Source organism: Petaurus breviceps, unplaced genomic scaffold (assembly GCF_028583685.1).
Source record: "Petaurus breviceps papuanus isolate PSGF00001 unplaced genomic scaffold, PetGlider_PUasm1.0 186, whole genome shotgun sequence".
Lineage (NCBI taxonomy): Eukaryota > Metazoa > Chordata > Mammalia > Diprotodontia > Petauridae > Petaurus > Petaurus breviceps.
Genome location: NW_027185798.1, coordinates 13,362,291 through 13,384,841, shown reverse-complemented (window position 1 = coordinate 13,384,841; position 22,551 = coordinate 13,362,291). Strand labels below are relative to the sequence as shown.

The 22,551-nt window shown below is 42.2% G+C and overlaps 1 protein-coding gene across 1 annotated transcript in view; it reads right to left on the bottom strand.

Annotated features, from left to right (window-relative positions):
* GALNT17 (polypeptide N-acetylgalactosaminyltransferase 17) overlaps positions 1–22,551 on the bottom strand; it is a 429,974-nt gene that overhangs the window by 217,408 nt on the left and 190,015 nt on the right. Inside the window, exon 3 of the mRNA XM_069089547.1 lies at positions 20,677–20,843. Within this exon, the coding sequence (XP_068945648.1) occupies positions 20,677–20,843 (167 nt within the window). The remainder of the gene's footprint in view (positions 1–20,676; positions 20,844–22,551) is intronic.

Below are 22,551 nucleotides of genomic sequence, written 5' to 3'. Positions count from 1 at the left end.
AAAAAAAAGAAGAAAAAAAAGAAAGAAAGAAAGAAAGAAAGAAAGAAAGAAAGAAAGAAAGAAAGAAAGAAAGAAAGAAAGAAAGAAAGAAAGAAAAAAAGAAAGAAAGAAAGAAAGAAAGAAAGAAAGAAAGAAAGAAAGAAAGAAAGAGACAGAGAGAAAGAGACAGAGAGAGAAAGAGACAGAGAGAGGAAAGAAAGAGAGAGAGAGAGAAAGAGAGAAAGAGAGAAAGAGAGAGAGGAGAGAGAGGAGAGAAAGAGAGACAGAGAGAGAGAAAGAGACAGAGAGAGACAGAGAGAGAGAAGAGAGAGAGAAAGAGAGAGACAGAGAAAGAGACAGAGAGAGAGAAAGAGAGAGACAGAGACTGAGAGAGAGAAAGAAGGAAAGAGAAAGGAAGGAAGGAAGGAAGGAAGGAAGGAAGGAAGGAAGGAAGGAAGGAAGGAAGGAAGGAAGGAAGGAAGGAAGGAAGGAAGGAAGGAAGGAAGGAAGGAAGGAAAGAAGGAAGGAAGAACCCTTTCCTCTTCAGGACTTCAATAATATTGAGAGATATAATAAATACCATACACAGAGAAGCAGAGAAATGGGGCAAGAGGTGTTACTACTAGCTTGGGAAATCAGGCATGGTTTCCCCTAGGAGTCCTTTGTAAATCTGGAAATTATAAATGTAATAACCTCAACAAATATAAATAATCAATGATGAAGGAACATCCAAACAAGGCCATAAAATCCAAACTACTTACACTGTGAAAAGGGCAGGGAGCCAGCCAAACTTCTGGCAGAAGGTTAGGAATTTTCCTAAATGGATACTCTGAACTGTTTTGATCATATTAATAAGTGTCTGTGTACTATCTGTATAGAATCAAAAAATGGAAGAAGTGATCAAGCGAATCCAGGAGCCATTATTATTTCCCAAAGGCAAAACAGCTGAGTGACAAACAGGGGCTCCCCAAAATCCTTCGTGTCATTGTCAAGCTTTTTAAGCTAAAAGCAACACTAAGACTTTGGAGACGCCCCGTATTTGGGCACCTCTATGTCTCTTTGTTTATGATGAATGTCAGTAAATGTTTGTTTAAGTAAAAGAAGTCAGCAAAGTGTATTAGCAAAACAATGCATCAACAAATATTATTACAGCCCTATGACACAGCACTAAGAAGTGGTGAATAGTCCCTTTCCTCAAAGAGGTTACAGTCTAATAACATACTAAAATAAGTTATAGATGTACCGATAGATACACACACACTCACATATACACACACGATATTGTTCATTTTCAGAGGACCAATGGCATCATGAAGTGATGTCTTGACTCTCAAGTACACTGGATTTAAGTGAGGCAGGGTTTCACAAAGTCAACAGCCTTACTCTTTCCTCCAGTCATCAAAGTCCAGCAGCAAGTCAAAAGTCAGGACAACTGATGACGACCCAGGATGCAGTGGAGGACCTTGGCATCTTCCATGTCTGATCAACCTCTGAGCTCTCCACAATGCCTGCTTCAGCTGCCTTCATGGCTGTTGGAACCAGTTGCTGCCATCTGCTCATTCTAGCAGTGAAGTCTTCATACACTTGGGGTGGACACATCCCCTAACTCACCTAAGACTTTGAGCCCTGTCAGTGACCCTCAATCAGGTTCAGCCAATCTGCCAAAACGGTTTGCTGGGGTGTGGCCACTGAACATGCTACAGCTTCTTGGAGGCTCAGGTGAGAGTCGGGTGGCAGGTGGACACCAAAGGCAGATGAGCAGCCCTGAAAAGGGCCCAGCAGCCCTCTCACCAGAGGTACAATTCTTCCTGAACACCCCATACACATGTATATACATGATATGAATGTATATACCCATATATGTGTATGTATACATACCTTATGTGTGCATATGTGTGCTTGTGCATGTGTGTGACTACATATAGATATATGTGTGGATGCTTGTGTATATGAGTACATAAAATTATAAAATCACCTTAGGGTCAGAAAGGCTCTAGCACATGCAGTACTCAAAGAAGGTCTCATATAGGATGTGGCACTTGACTTAAGTTTTGGAAGAAATTAGGGTTCCTAAAGGAGAAGGAAGCACATTCCAGGAGGGTGGGACCAGTTGTGCAAAGTCACAGACATGGGAGAGTGAGAATCACATGGGAGGAACAGTCAGAAGGCCATTGGGTTAGACCTGAAGAGTTCAAGAAGGGAAATAAGAAACAGTAAGCCAGGAAAGGTGAACGGAAGCCAGGTGGGGGAGGGCTCTAGCTGGTAAACTGAGGATCAGTATTTTATTCTAAAGGCAAGAGGAAAGCCCTGGTTGCATGAGCACCAACAATAAATATTGACTTGCTCTGAGTCTGCTAAGTGCCTCTCCATCTACGGGCTCATAAAGTTTTGTTGTTGCCATTTTTCATATCATAATGGTCAATATGGATTTCCTTCCCCTAATTCCGCCTCCTTCACTCTGCACCACTTTCTGCATCTTTCCACATTTCATTGAATTCTTCATATTTTTGGTGTCTGATGCCATAAAATTCCATTACATTAAAAGACTCTACTTCATTCTGCTATCTCCCAATCACTGTATATATGCGCTATTTCCACTTTTTTGCAATCCCAAACAAAACAGCTTTGAATATTTTAATGCTGATGGGTGTTTTCCCTTTTAATAACATGCTTAGGATGCTGCCCGAATGGGGGGGCCAGGAGATCAAAGGCTGTGATCACTCAGTAGCTCATACTATAAAGGATCAGCTCTCTCTGAAAAGAGGGTCCTGATTGATGGCTAGAGCAGTGACGCTTCTACTTCCTGACACTGGGTTTTGTGTCTTGTGATTTTCAACTATTTGCATCCATCAAAGCAGAAGAATACAAGGTGATGCTTCAAGGTTGTTTTAAATGAGCATTTCCCTGATTATTAGAGAGTTCTGATCATTTTTTAAAATGATAATGAACAGGTTATTTTTTGTTTTCTTCTTTTGAAAATTGTCTCTTCCTATCTTTTGGGGGATTGTCCTGCCTTCTTAAAGAGGATATTCAATCTGGTTTGGATTTTTTCTTTGGGGGAGGGGAGGCACTCTGAGCACTGATTCTGGTCATACTTCAGAGTACAGGTCATTACTTCTTTTATTCCTCCTACACGGCCAGACAGTCAGAGTTCACTTCCATTGCCCTTGTATACACTTAGGACAGTACTTCCATCATCACCCCTGGAGCCTTGAAGGCTTCTACATCACCGAAGAATAACAGTCACAGGACCACCAAACCTCAGCATTGGAAGGGACCTCAGTGGCCTTCTTATCCAGGTTATATGTAAGAGCGATTCCCAAAATACCACAAGGAAAAGGGAAAGGAATAAGCATACATATGGCACCTATTATATGCCTGAGCTAAGGATATTTATTATTATAATTTTTTACAAATATTATCACATTTGATCCTCACAAAAACCCTGTGAGGTACATGTGCTATAATTATCCCAATTTTACAGATGAGGAAACTGAGCCAAAAAGAGGTGAAGTGACTTGCCCAGGGTCACACAGTTTATAAATGCTAAATCTGGATTTGAACTCAGGTCTTCATGATTCTGACACTCTATTCATTATAGCACCAGCTGCCCCCAAGTGATAAGTGGTTGTCTAGTCTCTCACTCAAGACCTCCAGGGAGGGTGAGCCCACTACATCCCCACTCTGCTACCTTTTTGATCTTGGGTTAGACATTGAGGCCCTTTGGGTGGCCATTTAAGTAAAATACACATGTGAGATAGAAGGCACCATGTATAAAATGAGAAAGTTGAACTGGCTGGGATCCCTTTCAGCTCAAGATGGAAGATCCTATGATACCCACCCTGCCTCCCCCATCCCAATGACTCTCCTACGTCATGAGCTCAAGTTCCCCTTGCCATCTTCATTGGTCTCTCCAGGATCTAAAAATCCAAAGAGGTCTAGGGATAGTTTTCAGGGGATCCATAAACATGAATAGGGAAAACATCACATCTTTACTTTGATATAATTAGCTTCCTTTGCAATCCTATGGGTGGTTTTAAAAAATTATATACATCTAAAAAACATTATTCAGAGAAGGGGCTCATAGACCCCAGACAGCCCAGGACACAAAAAAAGGTTAAGAACCCCTGATTGAGACTATAAATTGTACAAAAGGTACTAGCCTGCAATGGTAAAGGGAATTTCCTCACCTGGGAAGTTTCTTTGCCATCAAAATCATGAGTCTAGTCTATATCTCTATCTCTATGTGCTACATACTTTACTGAGGGATGGAGATACAAAGAGAAAAGTGAAATGGTTCCTGCCCTCAAGGGGCTTACATTCTATTAAAAGAGAGAACATATCTCTGTATAGGTATATAAACAAAACAATCAGTCCATACCCAACTCCTTACTGACAGACAAAAAGTGCTCCATGAATAGGGAATGGTCTTAAATCTGACCCTTGGAGAGGTCTGAAACATGGTCTCCCTATCATCTGCTGAGTTAATGAGCACATGTCTTTGATGGTCCAGAACTGAGTGTTCTAGGAATGGAGGGGCAAGATTGACTGACAGAATTCATACAAAGGGAAAGCCATTATGCTTCCTGCCTTATGGATGAATGGGCCCAGTAATGGAAAGGATAATTAGATGTCCTGAGAACTTGGATTGACAAGGCCAAGGAATCAGTCATCTGTACTAATGATACACAGGTGGTGGGGGTGAGGGGGTGATCTAGAAAGAAATGCTGAGTCTTAAGTACACTCTTGAGTTCTTCCTCAAACTCTACCATTAATTTAAAAATTTCAGGGTGATTAATTTCTTAATTCAATTCTTCTTTACCAAATAACTTTTTTTTCTAAGCTACATATAAATTTTAATTTAGAATTATACCCTCAAAGCTATTAGATTGTGCTTACCCTTTGATGCAGCAATAACAGCAGGGGGTTTATACCCTCAAAGAAAGCGAAAAAGATTCCTATGTACAAAATGTAGTCTCTCTTTTTGTAGAGACAAAGGACTAAAAACTAAGGGAATATCCATCAACAGGGGATGGATAAACAAATTATATGGTATACAAATGCAATGGAATACTTCTATGTCAAAAGAAATGATAAAAGACATGGTCTTAGAGAAACCTGGGGAGCCTTTAGTGAAGTGATGCAGAAGGAAGTAAGCAGGGCCAGCAGAACCTTTCAGACAAAAACAACATTGGAAAGACAAAGAATTTTAAAGATTTAAAAACTAAAGTTAACCCAATGACCAACCATGGTTCTAGAGGCTTAACAGTGAAGCATGTTGCCCCTTCAGGATAGAAGGGTGACAATTGCAGATTAAGGTTGCAGATTTAGACCATTTTGGGGGAACATAGTCGATGTGTAAATTTGTTTTGCGTGTCTTTGCATGTTACCTTACAGGGCTTTTGTTTTTGTCTTTATTTTACCCTGAGGGAGGGTGAGGTGGGAAGGAAAAAAATTTTTTGTTCATCAAAAAAAAACTTAACTTTTATTTAAAAAATTTTTTTAAATAATTTATAAGTCATTTTACTTAATGCAAGGTGATCTACCAGCCATACTAATGTGAATATTTCTTAATTATCATCTTGTCAGCCATCCCCGAAGGGTTCTTATTCCTCATCATTGGGACCGTCTGTGGTCCTCTCAGGCCCTAGAGGCACAGCATTCCTGGTGAATGACCTCACCTCATAGATTAGGGCCCAGTCTTTACTGCAAGCATCCTAAATGGGTCCTGACTTCGCTCTTCATTTTCCTCCACTCACCAGTGGCATTAGTGGGTAACACAAGAATAATAGCGGCATAACTCAACTTAACTCCCACCATGGCACCATGTGAACAGGTGGCTGGAGACACAACCAAAAAAGCGGCTGTATTTAGGCCGGGAACAGCTCATTTATATTCTTCCATAGAGTTTCAGAAATATTTTATGCCCCCAAATGTCTTTTTCCCCAGCCTATCCCGGAGCCATATTATTCAACAAGATCAGGAATCCCTGGAGAAGAAAACCAGAAAACTAATGACCGCCAAAGAAATGAGTATGCTTATAAAAGTTGACTTTCTTAGAAACAACCAGGTTCTTACCTCTGTATTTCTACAAACTCTGTCCTGCCTCAGGCCATGCCACTCATGTGCCTTCCAAACTAAATAAAGTCCTGGAGACAGCAATGCCAATTTTAGAAACCTTACACTGTGACAGGCCAGGCGCTCTCTCAATTTCTTTTTTGCTGGTTCATCACATAAGTTACTGACATTTATCCATCCAAAATATCAGCGAGGCAGCATGATGCGGTTGAAGGAGTCGGATCTGAGGGTCAGGAAGACCTGGTTTCCAGGCTGGCCTCGAACACACACTAGTTATGTGATGGTAGATGAGTCAGTTAACCTCCCAGGATCCCTAGGCACCTCTCTAAGAGGGTAAGTTGCAGTCTAACTGCCCATCAACATTGGTGGGAAGAGTTTGCTCCCTCTGAAGCCTCTCTAGGAATGCAAGCACAGGTCTTGACCACATTCCACCCTTTTGTCCCCTCCCCCAGCAATGGGCTACACCTTCTATTCATGTGCCTTTTTAGGCTTCCCATCTCTAGCAGACACAAAGAAGGGGAGGTATGTAGATGCTAACTCTGCTTTCCATTTTTACCAAGTTGCTTTGTCCACTGCACTACAGATTCTCACATTTCTATCCTTTAATCTGCTGTCCTTTCCCATTACCATGAATTTTCTCATGTTTTATTGGTCCCTTTGTAGTCTCTCTCGGGGATGTCGTTACAAAGACTTCTGGAACTTGGAATTTCAGAGCTAGGGGAGTCTCAGAAGCCACCAAGTCTAATCAGTACTTCAAAGAAATAAACTAGATACCCTCTCAAACCCCCAGTGTCTTTTGCTTGAAGACCACCAGTGAGGGACAACATCAATGAGGCTATCCATTTAGTTTTGGGACAGCTGTAATTTCTTAGGGTGGTTTTCCTTGCTTCAAACCTACATTTACATCTTTGTGACTTCTATCCATTAACTCCTATTTCTGCCCCTTTTCTCCCCATCCCAGGGACAAATGGAACAAATGTCATTCCCATTGCACGTGACTGTTCATTAAGGTTTTTAGAAATAGCAATCAGGTCCCCCACAAATCTCTTCTCCAATTTAAACATTCCCAAGGTCCTTCACTCAGTTTTTGTATGGTCTGAACTCAAGGATCTTCATTAATCTGGTTGCTTTCCTGTGAATATTCTCAGGCTAATAAAAGGACAGGTCCTAGACCTGTGCTCCATTGATGGAGGAAATTCCCACATAAGGAAGCTCCTTCTACAAATGCAGGCCAGCACTTTCTTTGTGATTTAGAACCTTAGAGCCACCTAGAACACTGAGACTTAGAATCACCTAGAACACTAAGTGACTTGCTTATAGTCAGAGGCAGTATTTGAATCCAAGACTTCCTGGTTCTGAGTCTGACTCTCTATCTATTATAGATAGACATACCTCTATTGTTTCTCCCCCTTTAAAAAAAATCATGTTTACAAGAAAAACCCAAAGTCTTTTGTACTGTCTAGAAAGAGTTCCCTCTCGTTTTTTATCTGCTCATTTATTTGCCATCAAGAAAACAGTTTTCCTAAAAGAGAGGACAGACAATTGTAGAAAATGTTTATGATTCTTTGTGAAACTGTGGTTTACCATCCATTTGTATGTGAAGGTTATTGTTATCAACTATTATCTGTATTTTTGAGTTACATACAATGCACACTCTGGAAACTTGTAGCTGTAAATTTGCATTGAAAATTTATCTTGTCCATTGCTAATAGATGGTCTCCCACAGAATGTGCTGAGAAGAAGTGAATGCAGTATGGAGCTGGGGGTGACCAGTGACCCTCCTTAACTTCTAAACAAGCACATGGGCAAGCAACTCCTCTGAGCTTCCACTGCCACCGTTTTCAACACTCTCCTGATGATGAAGGGTCCTCATCTGAGCTGCTTTCTTTTATTCTCAAATTTCTAGCAGTGGACAGTGAAATGGGGACAGGTCACTTGATATCTTTGTGAGTAATAAACCAGAAGGTAAGATGCTGCCATATCTCCATCCTCAATCTCACCTAACAAACTAACACTTATTAAGCACCTTCTCTCTTTCTCTCTCTCTCCCTCCCTCTGCCTCCCTCCCTCTCTCCCTCTCTTCCTCCCTCTCCCTCTCCCTCCCCTCTCTTTCTCTCTCTATCTCTTTCTTTCTCTTCTATCTTACCCGCATGCACTCTTTCCACATACACATACTTACATGTATATGTATGCAGGCATATAAGGATATATGCATGCATGCATTACACTAAACACTGTTCTAGGTTCTGGGGATGCAAAGACAAAAATGAAATAGCCCCTGCTTGCCCCAAAGGAGCTCACACTCTATCTGGAGAGACAATGTGTATGTACACACACCAAATTTCCATGTATTCTTACTCAAGACTAGCACCCAATAGTCTTCATATTAAGCCTATGATATTAAGTTAATGGCTTTCCTTTCTAACTCTGAGGGTGCTGATATTTTTTGCCTTTCCTGTCATTGTTCCTGGACATATCAATTAATAATAATAATAACTCATAAAATAACTAAATAAATAAAATCATAAAATACTTAACATTAATATAGAACTTTGAGGATTGCAAAAGACTTTAAAAATATTATCTCATTTTTATCCTCACAACAACCCTGCAAGGTAGGTATTGTTATTAGCCCCATTTTACAGATGAGGAAACTGAAGTGACTTGAGCAGGGTCACACGACTAGCAAGTATCTGCGGCTAGATTCGATTCCAGAGTCAGTATTCAGTCCACTGTCTTGGCTGGATGGCGGGTCTTTGTTGTAAATGGAAAGGTCCATGTTTCCATAGTCTGATCAAACTGGACTTCTGGGTGTCCTTCACCCATGATATTCCACATCCTGTCTTTCTTTTCTTTGCAAAAACCAACCTTATAACATGATTTTGATTGGTTCAAGGAGGAGTAAAGACTCTGCTCACACTCAGTTCTGATTGCTTTGGTTCAATTAAACAGATTCTCTTCTAGTTGCGGAGGGAACCCAAGTCAAATGGGAAGTATTAATAACCCATGCATGCACTAGTTATTGGGGGATGAGGGTGGGTGTGTGATATGCATGAACTGCTGTCAGGATCAGGAAAGGGCCTGTTCAGAAGGGGATACATGAGGTGAGCTTTGAACTAAGCTTGAGCATCTATGAGACAAGAAAAGAAGAGGGAAAATGTTCCAGGCTGGGAGGTTGGCAAGTTTGGGGCGGAGTTCCACCATATAAGCAATGACTGTTTTAGTCCTCTGTCCTTTATAAATGTTCATTCTCCCTGTTTTTGAGGAGAATAACAGACTCTCAGCATGGGAAGGGACCTCAGGGGACCTCTCTTTTAAAGCCTGCACCAGAATTTTCTCTCCAGCATTGTTGATAAGTGGCTGCTGTTCAGTCTCTGTCTGAAGCCCTCCTCTCTTGGCTGCCCATCCCACTTCTGAATAGTTTTAATCATTCCTGGAGTTTTAGGGTTCTTAATTTAATGGAAGAAAGAAGGTCAAATACAACAATATCAAGTCTTCAAAGACCCATGGGTTTAAAAGATTTGTAAAACATAGCCTTTTTAACAGGTTTGGTGGAAAAACTAGGTGCCTACCCTAGGCAGAAAATGAGCTGGCTTGGTAACTCCCTAAATGTTCAAATATCACTGGTAAGAAGGCTGTCTAAATTTATTATTAATGTTATTATTATTGAATGTAATTATGATAATTGAGTGAGACCTATGATTTCACTGCTATGTGGAATTTCCATTAAGGAAATTCACACACACACACACACACACAACTATGTAGGTCAATACTTCCTCTGTAACTTAGAGTCTTAGGGTTGTCTGGGGTCCTCAGAGGCAACTTGACCAGGATCTCATATCTATTATGTGTCATAGGCAGGACTTGAACCCAGGTCTTCCTGACTCTGAAGTCAATTTTCTATCTAAACTACCATGATGCCTCTCTGTACACATATGTATATTAGGTATATTTGTGGGTGTGTTTGCATGTATCATACAGGATATTCCAAAAGTTTTTTAAGTCACTAAAGCTTAAAATTTCACTCACGCTTATGGGGATATTCATTTAATGTACTATACATGCATGCAGAGGCTAGCTAGGGCATGGGACTTGGAGTTAAGGAGATCTGAGTTCAAATCCTGCCTCAAACATTTACTAAGTGTCTGATCCTGGGCAAGTGACTTAACCACTAGCATCTACCCCTTAGGGTTATTTTCAGGATAAATTAAATAATATCTGGAAACCTCTTTGCAAACTTTAAAGTGCTTTTTAAATGCTACCAAACATGCATGTGTATATAATGTGTGACACATATAAACACAGTGTGTCCCAAAAGTTTTAGTGTGGTTTTAAGCTATCTTACAAGACTTTTGGAATTATATGTATGTTTTTGCATGTATATGTGAATATATATTTATATGCATAAATGTGTGTATATTTGTGTACATACATTCATATATATGATAGAAGGATAGAGAGATAGATGGATAGATAGATGATAGATACATACATACATACATATATAGATACATACATAGAAAAAACATGATAGACAAGGATAGAGACAGAGAAATATGCCCATGTATTAACTATAATTTAAGAAGTACCAAAAGATCTGCTATCCCAAAGATTCTACTTTCTCACCAGCTCACAAGGGGTTAGGAATTATCAGCATCTGTCACTCCCTTGGGTTAAGGCTTTCAAGTCCCCTCTTCAAGCGTAAATCTTTCCAAGGGTGGGATATAACACCATTAGCACCTACTAAGGTGTCAGCATGACTTAAGTTGACCAGATTGCCTTTAATCCCCTAGCAGGACCCTGGTGACCCAGGACATAGGATAGGTAACTACTGATGAAGGAGATGCAGGAAGGACATTATGGAGCATGACAAGTGCATCAGAGAGGGCAGGCCCAGGTGAGGGTGGGGGTGCAAGAGGACCTGAAGGCTCTGGGTACCTCTGGGGGTGGGAAGATTCACTCAGGGGGAAGACGCATGAGAGACAAGGGAGAGGGGTTTTGAAGTCCAGATGCATCCGCTTTACAATCTCTTCTAAAGGCCTATCATGAGCACCTATAAAAAAGAGATTTAAAAAAAAAACCACCAGTTTTTTTTTTAATTAAATAGCGTTTGGTTCCCCAGGGACTGAAATGATGCAGGTTCTGGGAGCTTGCTGGGCTCAGCTTTCTCAGCCTTGTCACCAAAAGGTCTGAAATTTCACACTTATTTAAGGAACCCTTATCATACTTAACAGATTCAATCAGTCTTAGACTTTTGAGTAACACCATGAAAAAAAATAAGTTTAACGAATGATTTCTTGTAATTGAGTACCAGAGGAAAATGATGCCTCATCTTGGAAATGCAGTGGAGGGAGCACAGGCTCTGGGGTCAGAAGACCTCAGCTCACAAGTGATCTCTGTCCTTTGTGGACTTGGTCAAGACTTCAGCCTTCCTGGCTTCAGCTCCCTCATCTTAAAATGGGGAAGAGGAGAGGCACAGATGAGATGGCCTCTGGTTTCCTTCCAGTTCTAAATCAATGAGTTAAAGATGAGAGAGAGTAGATCATTCAAAGCCTGGAAACAACTGATAAAAGGCAGAGATGTAGGAAAGTCTCCGACATGCATAAGCAATGGGAAAAGACCAAATGAGTTTCATCCACAAGTCATATGAAATAAAATTTCCATACTGGGATAATGAGGCCTATTTTCTGATGGGGAAATTGGGGGATTGTATATGGTTGAAGTGGAATGGTGGATGGGAAAAGAGAATTGAATGCCTTCATTTGAATATTCCTCCCTTTCCCATACTGCCTCCCACCCCCATTTCTGGATTCCATCAGCCTGAGCCAAGAGTGACAGAACCTCTCCAGAGAGGGGTCCACTAAGATAGTTAACTCTTCTAGGCAGAAACAGACAAAAAACTAAGGTCATCTAATAATCCCAAAAGGAACACAACTCCAGGCCCACTCATGGAGGCTTTCTTTTGGTTCTGGTATTTTTACCTTTAAAAGCAGCAACAGAAGGAATAAATCAACCATGTGACAATATTCCATCAATCCATCCTAAAGTGTTTCTTAAGTGCCTACTGTGAGTCAGACCCTGTGCTAAGCAATGAGGATAGAGACAGAGAGAGACGTTCCACTCCATCAAGGAACTGATGTTCTAGAGGGGAGGATGACATGAACAGCCCATGAAATAAGGCAGGAGGCAAATGGACTTTATTTCTGGGTCAATCCCAGCTTGGTGGAGTAAAATAATGCTGCAACTGACCCAAGGGAGGGGGCTGATGCCAAACATGGGGAGAACCAGAGACTTAATAAGGAAAAAAGAGAGTCAGAAAGGGAGGGTGTCTACAAAGCAGCCCCATGGGAAAGCAGAACTGGCATAATGGGAATCAGGAAAGGGAAAGAAAAAAGAAAAGATGGAAATAATACTGAGATGCCCCAGAAAACTGTGTGATCATGGCAGGCAGTCCATGAAGGAAAGTCATCCTGCCTTCAGGTATCTTATTTATTATAATACTAAGAATAACAATGACCAATTATTTAAAATAGTGATGATTACGTACATAATATAGTGGGTAGGGAATTTACCTATCGAAGCAGAAAGATCCGGCTTCACTCGCCATCTCTAAGCTCCTACTCACTTGTTTGCATTCTGGCTTCATCCTCTCTAAGTAAGACTCCCAACCTCAAGACCACAGTGTCATACCTGTGGCCAGCAGTCACCTGCCTCAGGGAAGCAGCCTGAGAATGCAAACTGCTTGAGTAAGAGAGCTGTCCAAATTCTGGCTTCCTTTAACCATTGAATGGGCTTGTCCTCTTGAGTGGGCATAGGTGAGGGGCTGAGGGACCCACAGGAGGTGCTGATTCCTTCCCAGCATGCAATAGGAGGAAGCCTAAGCAAAGGAACATGGTGAAGGGATCCCCAGGAGTTCCTGGCTTCATCTCACCATCTGGTAGCCTAATTCCTAGTGAAAGAGCCCAAGTGAGGGGACATGGTGAAGGGGTCTCCATAAGCTCTTTTTCATTATATTTATCACTTACAGGAATATTGATTCTGGATAGAGTACTAGACAAGGAATCAGGAAGACCTGAGTTCAAATCCTGTCTCACTTGCAAGATTCTGTCAAGTACCAACTAAAATTCTATCTTTTACTAGAAGCCTTCCTCAACCGCTCTTAATACTAGTGCCTTCCTTCTGGGAATTACTTCCTACTTATCCTGAATATAGCTTGCTTTGTTTGGGTTGCCCCAATTAGACTGTAAGCCCCTTGAGGGCAGGCACTTTCTTTTTTTCTCTTTTTGTATCCCTAGTTCTTTGTACAGTGCCTAGCACATAGTAGGCACTTAATAAAAGTCTGTTGATTGATTGATTTTTGTGGCCCTGAGCAAGACACTTAACCTTTCTTTGCCTCAGTTTCCTCCTCTATAAAATGGGGATAATAACAGCACTTCCCTCCTAGGATCATTGTGAAGAGGAAAAGAGATAATATTTGTAAAGAAATTCACAAACCTTCAAGCATTATATAAGTCCTTGCTATTGTTGTTGCTGTTGAGGATGATGATGATGTTGAACTCAAGGTTCAGGATCTGCTTAAAATAGTGCCTTATCCATTGAGATGCCAAACACCCATTTCTCTTGGTCCCAGCAGACACAAGTTGGAGCAATGGGTGGAAGTTTTATAAAGGCAGAATGCTCTCAGTCCCTAAAGAAAATCTCCTTAGTCATTCAAACTATCTCAAAGGAGAATGGACAGTCTTGAAAGAGCACAGGTTCTGCCTTATAGGAGGGACTCATACAGAGACTGGATAGCCACCCGTCAGGGAATTAAAGGGAGGATTCTCCATCTAGTACCAATTGGCATAAAGGACCCCTGATGCCATCTCTGAGATTCTGTGATCTCTCAGTCAGGTTTTCAAAGACAGACTCTGTGGTCAGAAGAAAACCTGTTCTATGGAAGGGGTCAGGAGGATGTTTTCAAGTCATTGGCTTGACTTTCTTACTATGTGAAGCATAAAAGGCCTGGGGGAGGTTTTAGAGCAGAAATCCTTAACTTGGAGTCCAAAGATCTCCCCCCACCCTGCAAGGAATCTGTGGATAGAATTCAGGGGATACATGAAATTGGATAGGAAAAAAAAATTATGAAGTTTTTTCACTAGCCTCTAACTGAAATTTGTGATTTTTTTCAATTATGAATTTTTTTAAATCTGAGAAAGGGCCCAGAGGCTTTACCAGGTGAACAAACAAGACTAGGAAACAAAAATAAAGCTAAACAAAAACGACCCTGATTTAGACAAATTCCCTCTTCCCTTTGGGGATACATTACTGAATTTGTATGACTGCTTGATGTGGTAAATGCTGAGACAGAGGAAAGTTGCCCACTTTAACTAAATTACTACTTTTTTTAGCCTGAGAAATCACATCCTTCTTATTCTTTGTTATCAGTAAAGCCATAAAATTCTTATTGCATTATAACTCCAAGCCTGAATCACTACACTGGCCTAAGTTAGGTCTGGACCAGATCAGATTCCTCTCCCCAACATCTTTCCCCAAACCCCCACATTTCTTAAACCTGCACTAAAGGAGGGAGGGTATGTATATATTGTTTGTTTCTATATAATATAACAACTATTTATTGGTAGTTGTTGTTTTTATTTTATTTTATTTTTTGGTATCCCCAGAAGCTAGTACAGTTTCTAGCATATATTCTGTTCCTCCCTCCCCCAATTAGAGGGTGAGCTCTTTGAGAGCAGGGACTATTTAGTTGTTTATTTTTTTAAGCAATTGGGGCTAAGTAACTTGCTCAAGGTTACACGGCCAGTTATTTCTGGGTGTGGTGCTGAGTATCTGAGCCCGGATTCGATCCCAGGTCATCCCAACACTGGAGCCGGTGCTCTTACTCGCTGTGCTACCTGGCCACCCCTAGTTGTTTATTTTTAATTTGCATATTAGAGCTTATCACAGTGCTTGCCACATAAAGGTAGTGAGGGGATAGAGTGGATAGAATGTTCCACATGGAGTAAGGAAAACCTGCATTGCAATTTGGCCTCAGACACTAGCTGCGTGACCTTAGGCGAGTCACAGCCTGTCTGGGTCGCAGTCAGGATCCTCATCTTTAAATGGCTATAATAAAAGCACCTACCTCATAGACTTTGGGGACGATCAAATGAAAGAACATCCATAAAGCACTTTACAAACCTACCAGTGCTAGATAAATGTTAGTTATTAACAAATCTTATTTCATTCATTCATTTTTGATTGATGGTTAAATTAACCAAAGTCTGGTCGAAGGGGATCCATGGGAAATAAATGAATATCTGGACCACCAAACTTTTGCTTGGTGAAGGATCGGGGTCTCTTTTTCCTTCGAGTCCTAACACATACTCCTCATGGACTAGAGCAGCCCACAGGTAAAAGAAGATGTGGAGTCCGGTGGTAGAGACGGGTGCCCTAAGCTGTTGGGGTTTGTTACGGACCATCATGGTGATTTGCCAGCATTCAGATGCATTCCAATGTAGAGCTTGCTCTCCTGAAGAGCCTTTTATCAAAAGGCTTTTATTGGTAACAGTGGGCAAAAAAAGGTAGCAAAACATGGTTTCCGATGATGAAGGCTCTTGAACAGTCAGGGGGAAAAGCAGGTGATGCTCAAATGAACAAAACCCTATTGAATGGTGGAGCAGCAAGATAACAAGGTGTCCCTGGGCTACTTCACCCTGGGCCTCCAACAACCCAAGGAGAATGTTATCACCCAGAAACACAAACCTCCCGGTGTCTGTGCAATTATGAACCAGAGAGAAAAGCAAAGAAAGGGAGTGGGGGGGGGGGAGAGGTAGGGGCTGAGGAGGAGTAGAATGGGAGTCTTTGGTGAACACGGGAGGGTGTAACCTTCTGCTCAAAGTAACTGGATTTCAGATGACATATTTGGCTTTCTCTCTTTGAAGGGGGCCGCCCCAAACGGGGATGCAAAGGGAAGAATGCTCTAGGCCAGGGGTGGGGAACCTGCAGCCTCAAGGCCCTCTAAGTCCTCAAGTGGGGCCCTTTGACTGAGTCCAAACTTCACAGAACAAATCCTTTTACTAAGGGGATTTGTTCTGGAAAACAGGCTCAATAAAAAGGCCGCCCCCAAGGACCTAGAGGGCCACATGTGGCCTCAAGGTCTCAGGTTCCCCACTCCTGCCCTAGGCTAAGCCATCATGAATCTGTAACTGTAAATAGATCAATCTCTAAATCTGAATCAGTCAGTCAGCATTTATAAAGAGCTTACTATGTGCTAAGCACAGGCCATGTGAAGGATGGCCCAAAAGATCTAACCTCCCCTGAAACAGATGTTTTGAGACAGGGAGAGTCAAAAGTCACTTACTGAAACATTGAAGCATTAAGAATAGAAATATGTTTGGCATAACAGCACCAGGTATCAGCTCAAAAGGCTGTTTCCATCATCACTTGTTACTGGCCTTCTTGATCTTCCTCAGACATGACTCTCCATTTCCCAACTCCATGCCTTTGCACTGGCTGTTGCCTATGCGTGGAATGTTCTCCCTCCTCCTCGCCAGTCGCACCTTCTATGCAAAGCCTATACTGATCCCCCTTACCTCTAGTGCCTTCCCTCTGTTAATTATCTCCAACTGATCACGTCTGTAGCTTGTCTCTACAAAGTCATCTGTATGTTACTCCCCCATTAGACTGGGAGCTCCTTGAAGGCAGGGACTGCTTTTTTTCTTTTTTTTTCATATTTGTTCCCCAGTGCTTAGCACAATACTTGGCATAACATAATAGGTAGCTGATAAATGTTTGTTGATTGACTGCACAGTACTGTGGAAAGACCATTATTGGTTCTGGAGTCAGAGGACCTCAATTCAGACTTCACCTCTGACTCTTACTCTTTGTGTGACATCAGACAAGTCATATAACCTAACTGTGCCTTAGTTTCCCCATGTGAAAAATAAGGGGGTTAGATAAGATGGCTTCTAAAAGTCCATTTAAACTTTAGTTGTGGCCCTACTCTAGACCAAACCAAGAGATACCGGCCCCCCAGCAGAGAGATCAAGATTAGGGCTGAGGAGGAAAAATGGGTAAAAATGGCTCAAAATGGAGCCAGACTGTCTAGCTGGTCAGTATAAGGGCATCATGGATAACTGGAGTTAAGAAACAGACAGTCAAAGAAGGTCCCAGGAGTAGGCGCTAGAAGGAGGTCTGGGAAACTGTTACCAGGAATCTGTTCTCAGAGGAGGCTAGCAACAAATAACAGAGAGATAATAATGAGGGCTTGGAATGGGGTATAGAGAGTGGCATCATGGTGGTACTGGTTCTAACATCAAAGGACCTGTGTTCAATTCCTGGCTATGCCATTTGCTGCTTGTATGACTTTTGGACAAGTCATTTCTCCATGGGCCTCAGTTTTCTCCTCTGCAAAATGGGAAGGGGTGTGGTGGATTAGATGATCTCTGTGGTCTCATCCATCTTAAGATCTATGATTCTATATACTTATTATTTATGTGACCTTGGGCCAGTCAACTCCTCTGGGCCTCAGTTTCCTATCTGGTAAAATGAGGGGGCTGTCATGGTCCCTTCCAGCTCCAGACCCAAGATGCTGGGATCCCCTTCTCCTCAGGGAGATGTCCCAGAGCACCTGGTGGCCAAGTAAATAAGCCAAACAAAGGGGAGATGAGACTAGGACAGTACATAGGTACCAGAATTTGGGTAGGATGGGATGGGGAATAGCTCCTATCCCAGAAGCTTAGGCACCCCAGGCTGACCAATGAAAGGACCAAAGGAAAAAAAAAAGACACCTAGGTGGAAAGAGTGTTGGAGGAGTCAGGATGATCTGAGTTCAAATCCTGCCTCAGACCCTCACTGACTGTGTTACCCTAGACAAGTCACTCCATGCCTCAGCTGGAAGATGGGCAGAGTAATAGCTCCCATCTTACAGAGTTGTTGTGAGGATGAACAAGGTAAGATGCAATGCTGCTCTACAAACCTTTAACTACTATGCAAATCCTAGCTACTATTACAGGAAGAGAGGGAAGGAATTGAGGGGAAATAGGGGGTATAGAAATTTCATTAGCTAACTCATCAGCCACTTGAATGGCTGGGTTCTGCCCATTCTCTGATTAGCACATCATGTGTGCACTCCAGGCCTTAATCAATATTGATCAGTTGATTCATAAGCAGGAGAGGGGAGTGGGGAAAGACAGAACCTGGCATCTTCTGGTTTCATGAAATATGGAAACGCTCTCCAAGGTGCTGGCTGCCATTTCTGGTACAAGACAGGCCACCTTTTCTAATGGGAGTGTTGGCACTGCCCCAGGCCCTTCCAAAGCATTCTCCAGACCTTGAAGCTAGGTTTAAGGGGGAAGGCTATCACCCCGAAGGCAGAGATGAAACAGGTTTAATGCCATCTTAATCCTACTGCTCCAGATAAGTCAGGACTCATAAGCTATAAAAAAGCAATACACCCAGACCTCCTTTTATGTCCTAGGCCTCGGGGAGGGGGTGTCTTTATCCAGAGGATACAGTAAAACTTTATGGGATACAAGCCAACAAAATGAACATCTTTAATAGGAACCAGCGCAAGCCCTGCATAATACCGAGACTTTATCTATTGTCATCCCTCTGAGACGCTGAAAGAGGCTCCCTTACTGGCTTTGGGGATTTGTCTTTTATTAAACCCTCTTTTCTTACACAGTAGAGCTCACAAATGAATGCAGATCAGGCTTTCTACCACCCACCTATAAGTCTGCCCCTAGTGGCTGGGGGGGAGGGGAATTCTGATTTATGCTCTGTGTAGATTCAATTCAACAAACATCAATTAGACTCCTACTGTACACACGGAACAATGGCTTGGAGTCAAGCAGGCCCATGATTAGGTCCCACCAGGGGCATTTACTAACTTTGTAACAACTAGCAAGCTGCTAGCAACTCTTTATAACATCCAGAATCTCTAACTTCCTTTAAAGCCTAGGCCAAGTGATATCTTATACAATTGACTCCTGACTCAAGCATTTAGTGAGCACCAGCTGTGTACCAGGCCCTGCATTAGCCATGGGGGACACAAGGACAAAAATAAAATTGGCCCTGCTCAAAGTCAATATGCAAACACATATTTATATGTTTGTAAAATAAGTGGATGCATGAGATGTTTCCTGATTCTCCTCCAGAAATCATCTTATATTCACTTTGTAGATAGATAATAAATTATGTGTGTGTGAGATAGATGATGGATATTATATATATATATATATATATATATATATATATATGATGCATATCCATTTGTGGCAGATATGCACCCATATGAGACATATAAACATGTAAATATGCTTGTGAATACACACCTGTGGATATATGTTATCTTGACCATATATTAATCAATCTATCTATACAAGTGAGGGAGACACCAGCAGCTGTTCACTGGTGGAGGTGGTGGGAAAGCCTAAGTTGCAAGCATGGTAGATGGTCTTTATGAAGGCATGGACTTGAGAGGGCAGGATGAAAATGGGGAAAGGTGTCAAAGAGGAGTCTTGTGTGGAATAAGCTCATAGACAAGCTGGAAAAAAGTTCACTAGCAATCTAGGCCAACCTCCTCATCTTACAGACTCCCAAGACCCACAGGGCAAGGGATGAACCCAAGATCCCACAGGCAGTAGGAGGCATAGCAAGAATTCTAAGCCAAGTCATCTGACTCCATTCAGAGTGTCATGGGTTTAGAATTGAAGAAGAGGAAAGAAATAAGGCTCTTTAGAGTGACTGGATCTAGGGAAGGAGTCTTTTTCCAGTGGGAGACAAGTTGGTGTGTGGGTGGGTGTTTAGGAGAAGAGAGAGCTGGGCACATTTACAAACAGAAAGGAAAGAGCCAATAGAAAGAAAGACCAAAGATGATATACGGAGAATGATAAACAGATCCAGGTCTTAGAGGAGATGAGAGATGATGGGATCAAGGACACAAATGGAAAGGTTAGCCACCGTGAGGATGGGGGCCATCTCATCCTTACTAAATACAGGAAGAGGAAACAGGAGGGAGGAAACAAAGACTGGTTTTGAGGGGAGGCAGATGGGAACAATCATCCTGAATGGCCTTAATCTTCTTGGTGAAGTAACAGGGAATGCCATCTGCTAAGAGACAGGGGGCTGGGGTGGAGTTGAGGGTTTGAGGAGTTTTTAAATAGCCTTCAGTAGCAAGTGTGAATGTGATCATTTACCAAGACCTCCTTCTCTCGGGCTCTTGGAAGATGAAAATTGGGAGGAAATCTAAATTTTCACTTTTGTCTATTTGAGGTGGCATGCAAAGGGGAAATTAATAACCTGGAATTCTCTTCCTAAAAGCCTCGGAGGATTGGGGGAAGAGAGAAGTAGTGATGATTTCTAGTGACATGCTTCCCACTCCATGGGCACCTCCAGTAATAAACAGAGAAAAATGATGGTGAAGCACTATGCAAACAAACAAACAAAAAAAAAGCAAACCGTGTGTGCGTGTGTGTGTGCACGTGTGTATGTGCGTGTGTGTGTGTGCGCGTGTGTGTGTGTGTGTAGCTGCTGAGAAAGGAGAGTGACTTTTGTGCCCTGATCATGCCCCATGTTTTCCTTCTCCCTTCCCAGAGACAGAGAAGGCCTCCTGGCTTCTCCGGCATCACTCACCTTCGTCACTGTTGTCATCTACCAGGATAATCTCCTTCAGTAGATGAGCTGGAGTGTGATTGACGGCACTGTGGACAGACCGCAGGATCACTGACAGAGCCTCATTCACAAAGATAAATATGATGGAAATCTGGGGCAGATCCTTGGAGTATTTCAACTCCTTACACCTGGAGGAAAGAGGCCAGAGCAAAAGAGCAGGTCAGAGGAGGGCCCAATGGGACTGGGATGAGCCTGGCTAAATCTGTAGAACTGATCAACACAAGATAAAAACATCAAACTCTACATGTGCATTTATTAAGCACTTGCTAAACCAATCAATGAGCATTTATTAAGTGCCTGCTATATGTCAAGCACGGCGCTAAATGCTAGGGATATAAAGCCAAATTACAACCAGTCCCGGTTTTCAAGGAGCTTCCATTCTACCCAGAAGATACAACACATCAACAGTTATATATCAATCAATCAGCAAACATTTTAAAGTACCTACTATGTGCCAGGTCCCACCATTGGGGGTTGGAATACAAATACAGAAGATAACACGTTTCCTATTCTCGAGTGGTAAGCAATAACTCAGCAGCATCATGGATGGAGCGCCGAGTACCAATGAGCAAGGCCTCTCTCAGCCTCAGTATCCTCATCTCTAAAGTGTCACAGGACTCTTGTGAGGATCAAATGAGACAATATTGATAAATCTATTTGCAAATTTTAAAGTGATATGTAATGTTCACTGTTATTAAGGAGATTGAAATCTACCAAGAGGTGACAGAAGTAGATGAGCATAAAGAACAAATATATATGAAATAAATTCAGGTATGACATGGTAGAAACAACACTGACTGGAGTCAGAGGGCCCAGGTTCAAATCCTGCCTTTGATATGTATTACCTAGTTGACTTTGGGCAAGACACTTGGTCTCTCTAAGCCTCTGTTTCCCCATCAGTAAAATGGGCGGGTTTTATAAAACAGGCAGCTTCCTTCTGTCTCTACAGGTAGGAACCATAGACCTAGGTGGTCTTGCCTAAATCTGTCTCTCTGCAAAAGTTGTGGGAATGAGCTGAATGTGACTGTGTTAGGAAACTCACACATAGTTTCTCAGCACATCTAGACCAGAAATCCAATGGGGGAAAAAATCTTATTTCATTACACATTCAATAAATTCATGGTTGACTTGAGATGGCACTTCCTTGAGAAACAATTTCCATCACTGAATCTCCACCTAGCAGGAAGCTTTTAAATGTCCTCTCTCTGAAAGGCCCCTTTATCTTGTAACCTGAATCCATCCCACTATCCAGATTGAAGCTGCTTTGTAAGATGGTAAATTTAGTGTTTCTGGATAGCAGGCCCAAAGCTTTGTACACTGGGGCACTGACTGGGGTACTGGATAGAACAGATTTATTCACCCTTTCTCACCCCTCCCCAGATCTTTGGCTCTTCCACGGTTAAATGGGAACCTCTCCTTGTGATGCCCCCACTTCTAATTCTCCAGCTGAGGCTTTTTTAACTCTGCTGTCTCCCAAAGGCTCGCTCCAGCTTGCCCAGATGGGAATAAGCCCAGTCGTAGGAGGATGGACCATCAGTCTTACACTGGCATCTGTTCTGGCACACTTTGCTGCACCAGCATCTGTGGTTCATGGGAATCTCAGGCCTTTCCTCACCCAGACTTAAACCTCAGCTTCTCTACTGTTGCCCCCAGACCAGCCTCCCTCATGACTTCCCTCTTTGGGGATTGGAATCAGTCATCTTCTGGTCATCTGGGTTCAAGTCTCCTCCCTCTCATGCACCTTCCACCTGCCATCAGTCACACCACATCCCTCCTTGGGAAGTGCACTCATCTCTCTCTCTCTCTCTCTCTCTCTCTCTCTCTCTCTCTCTCTCT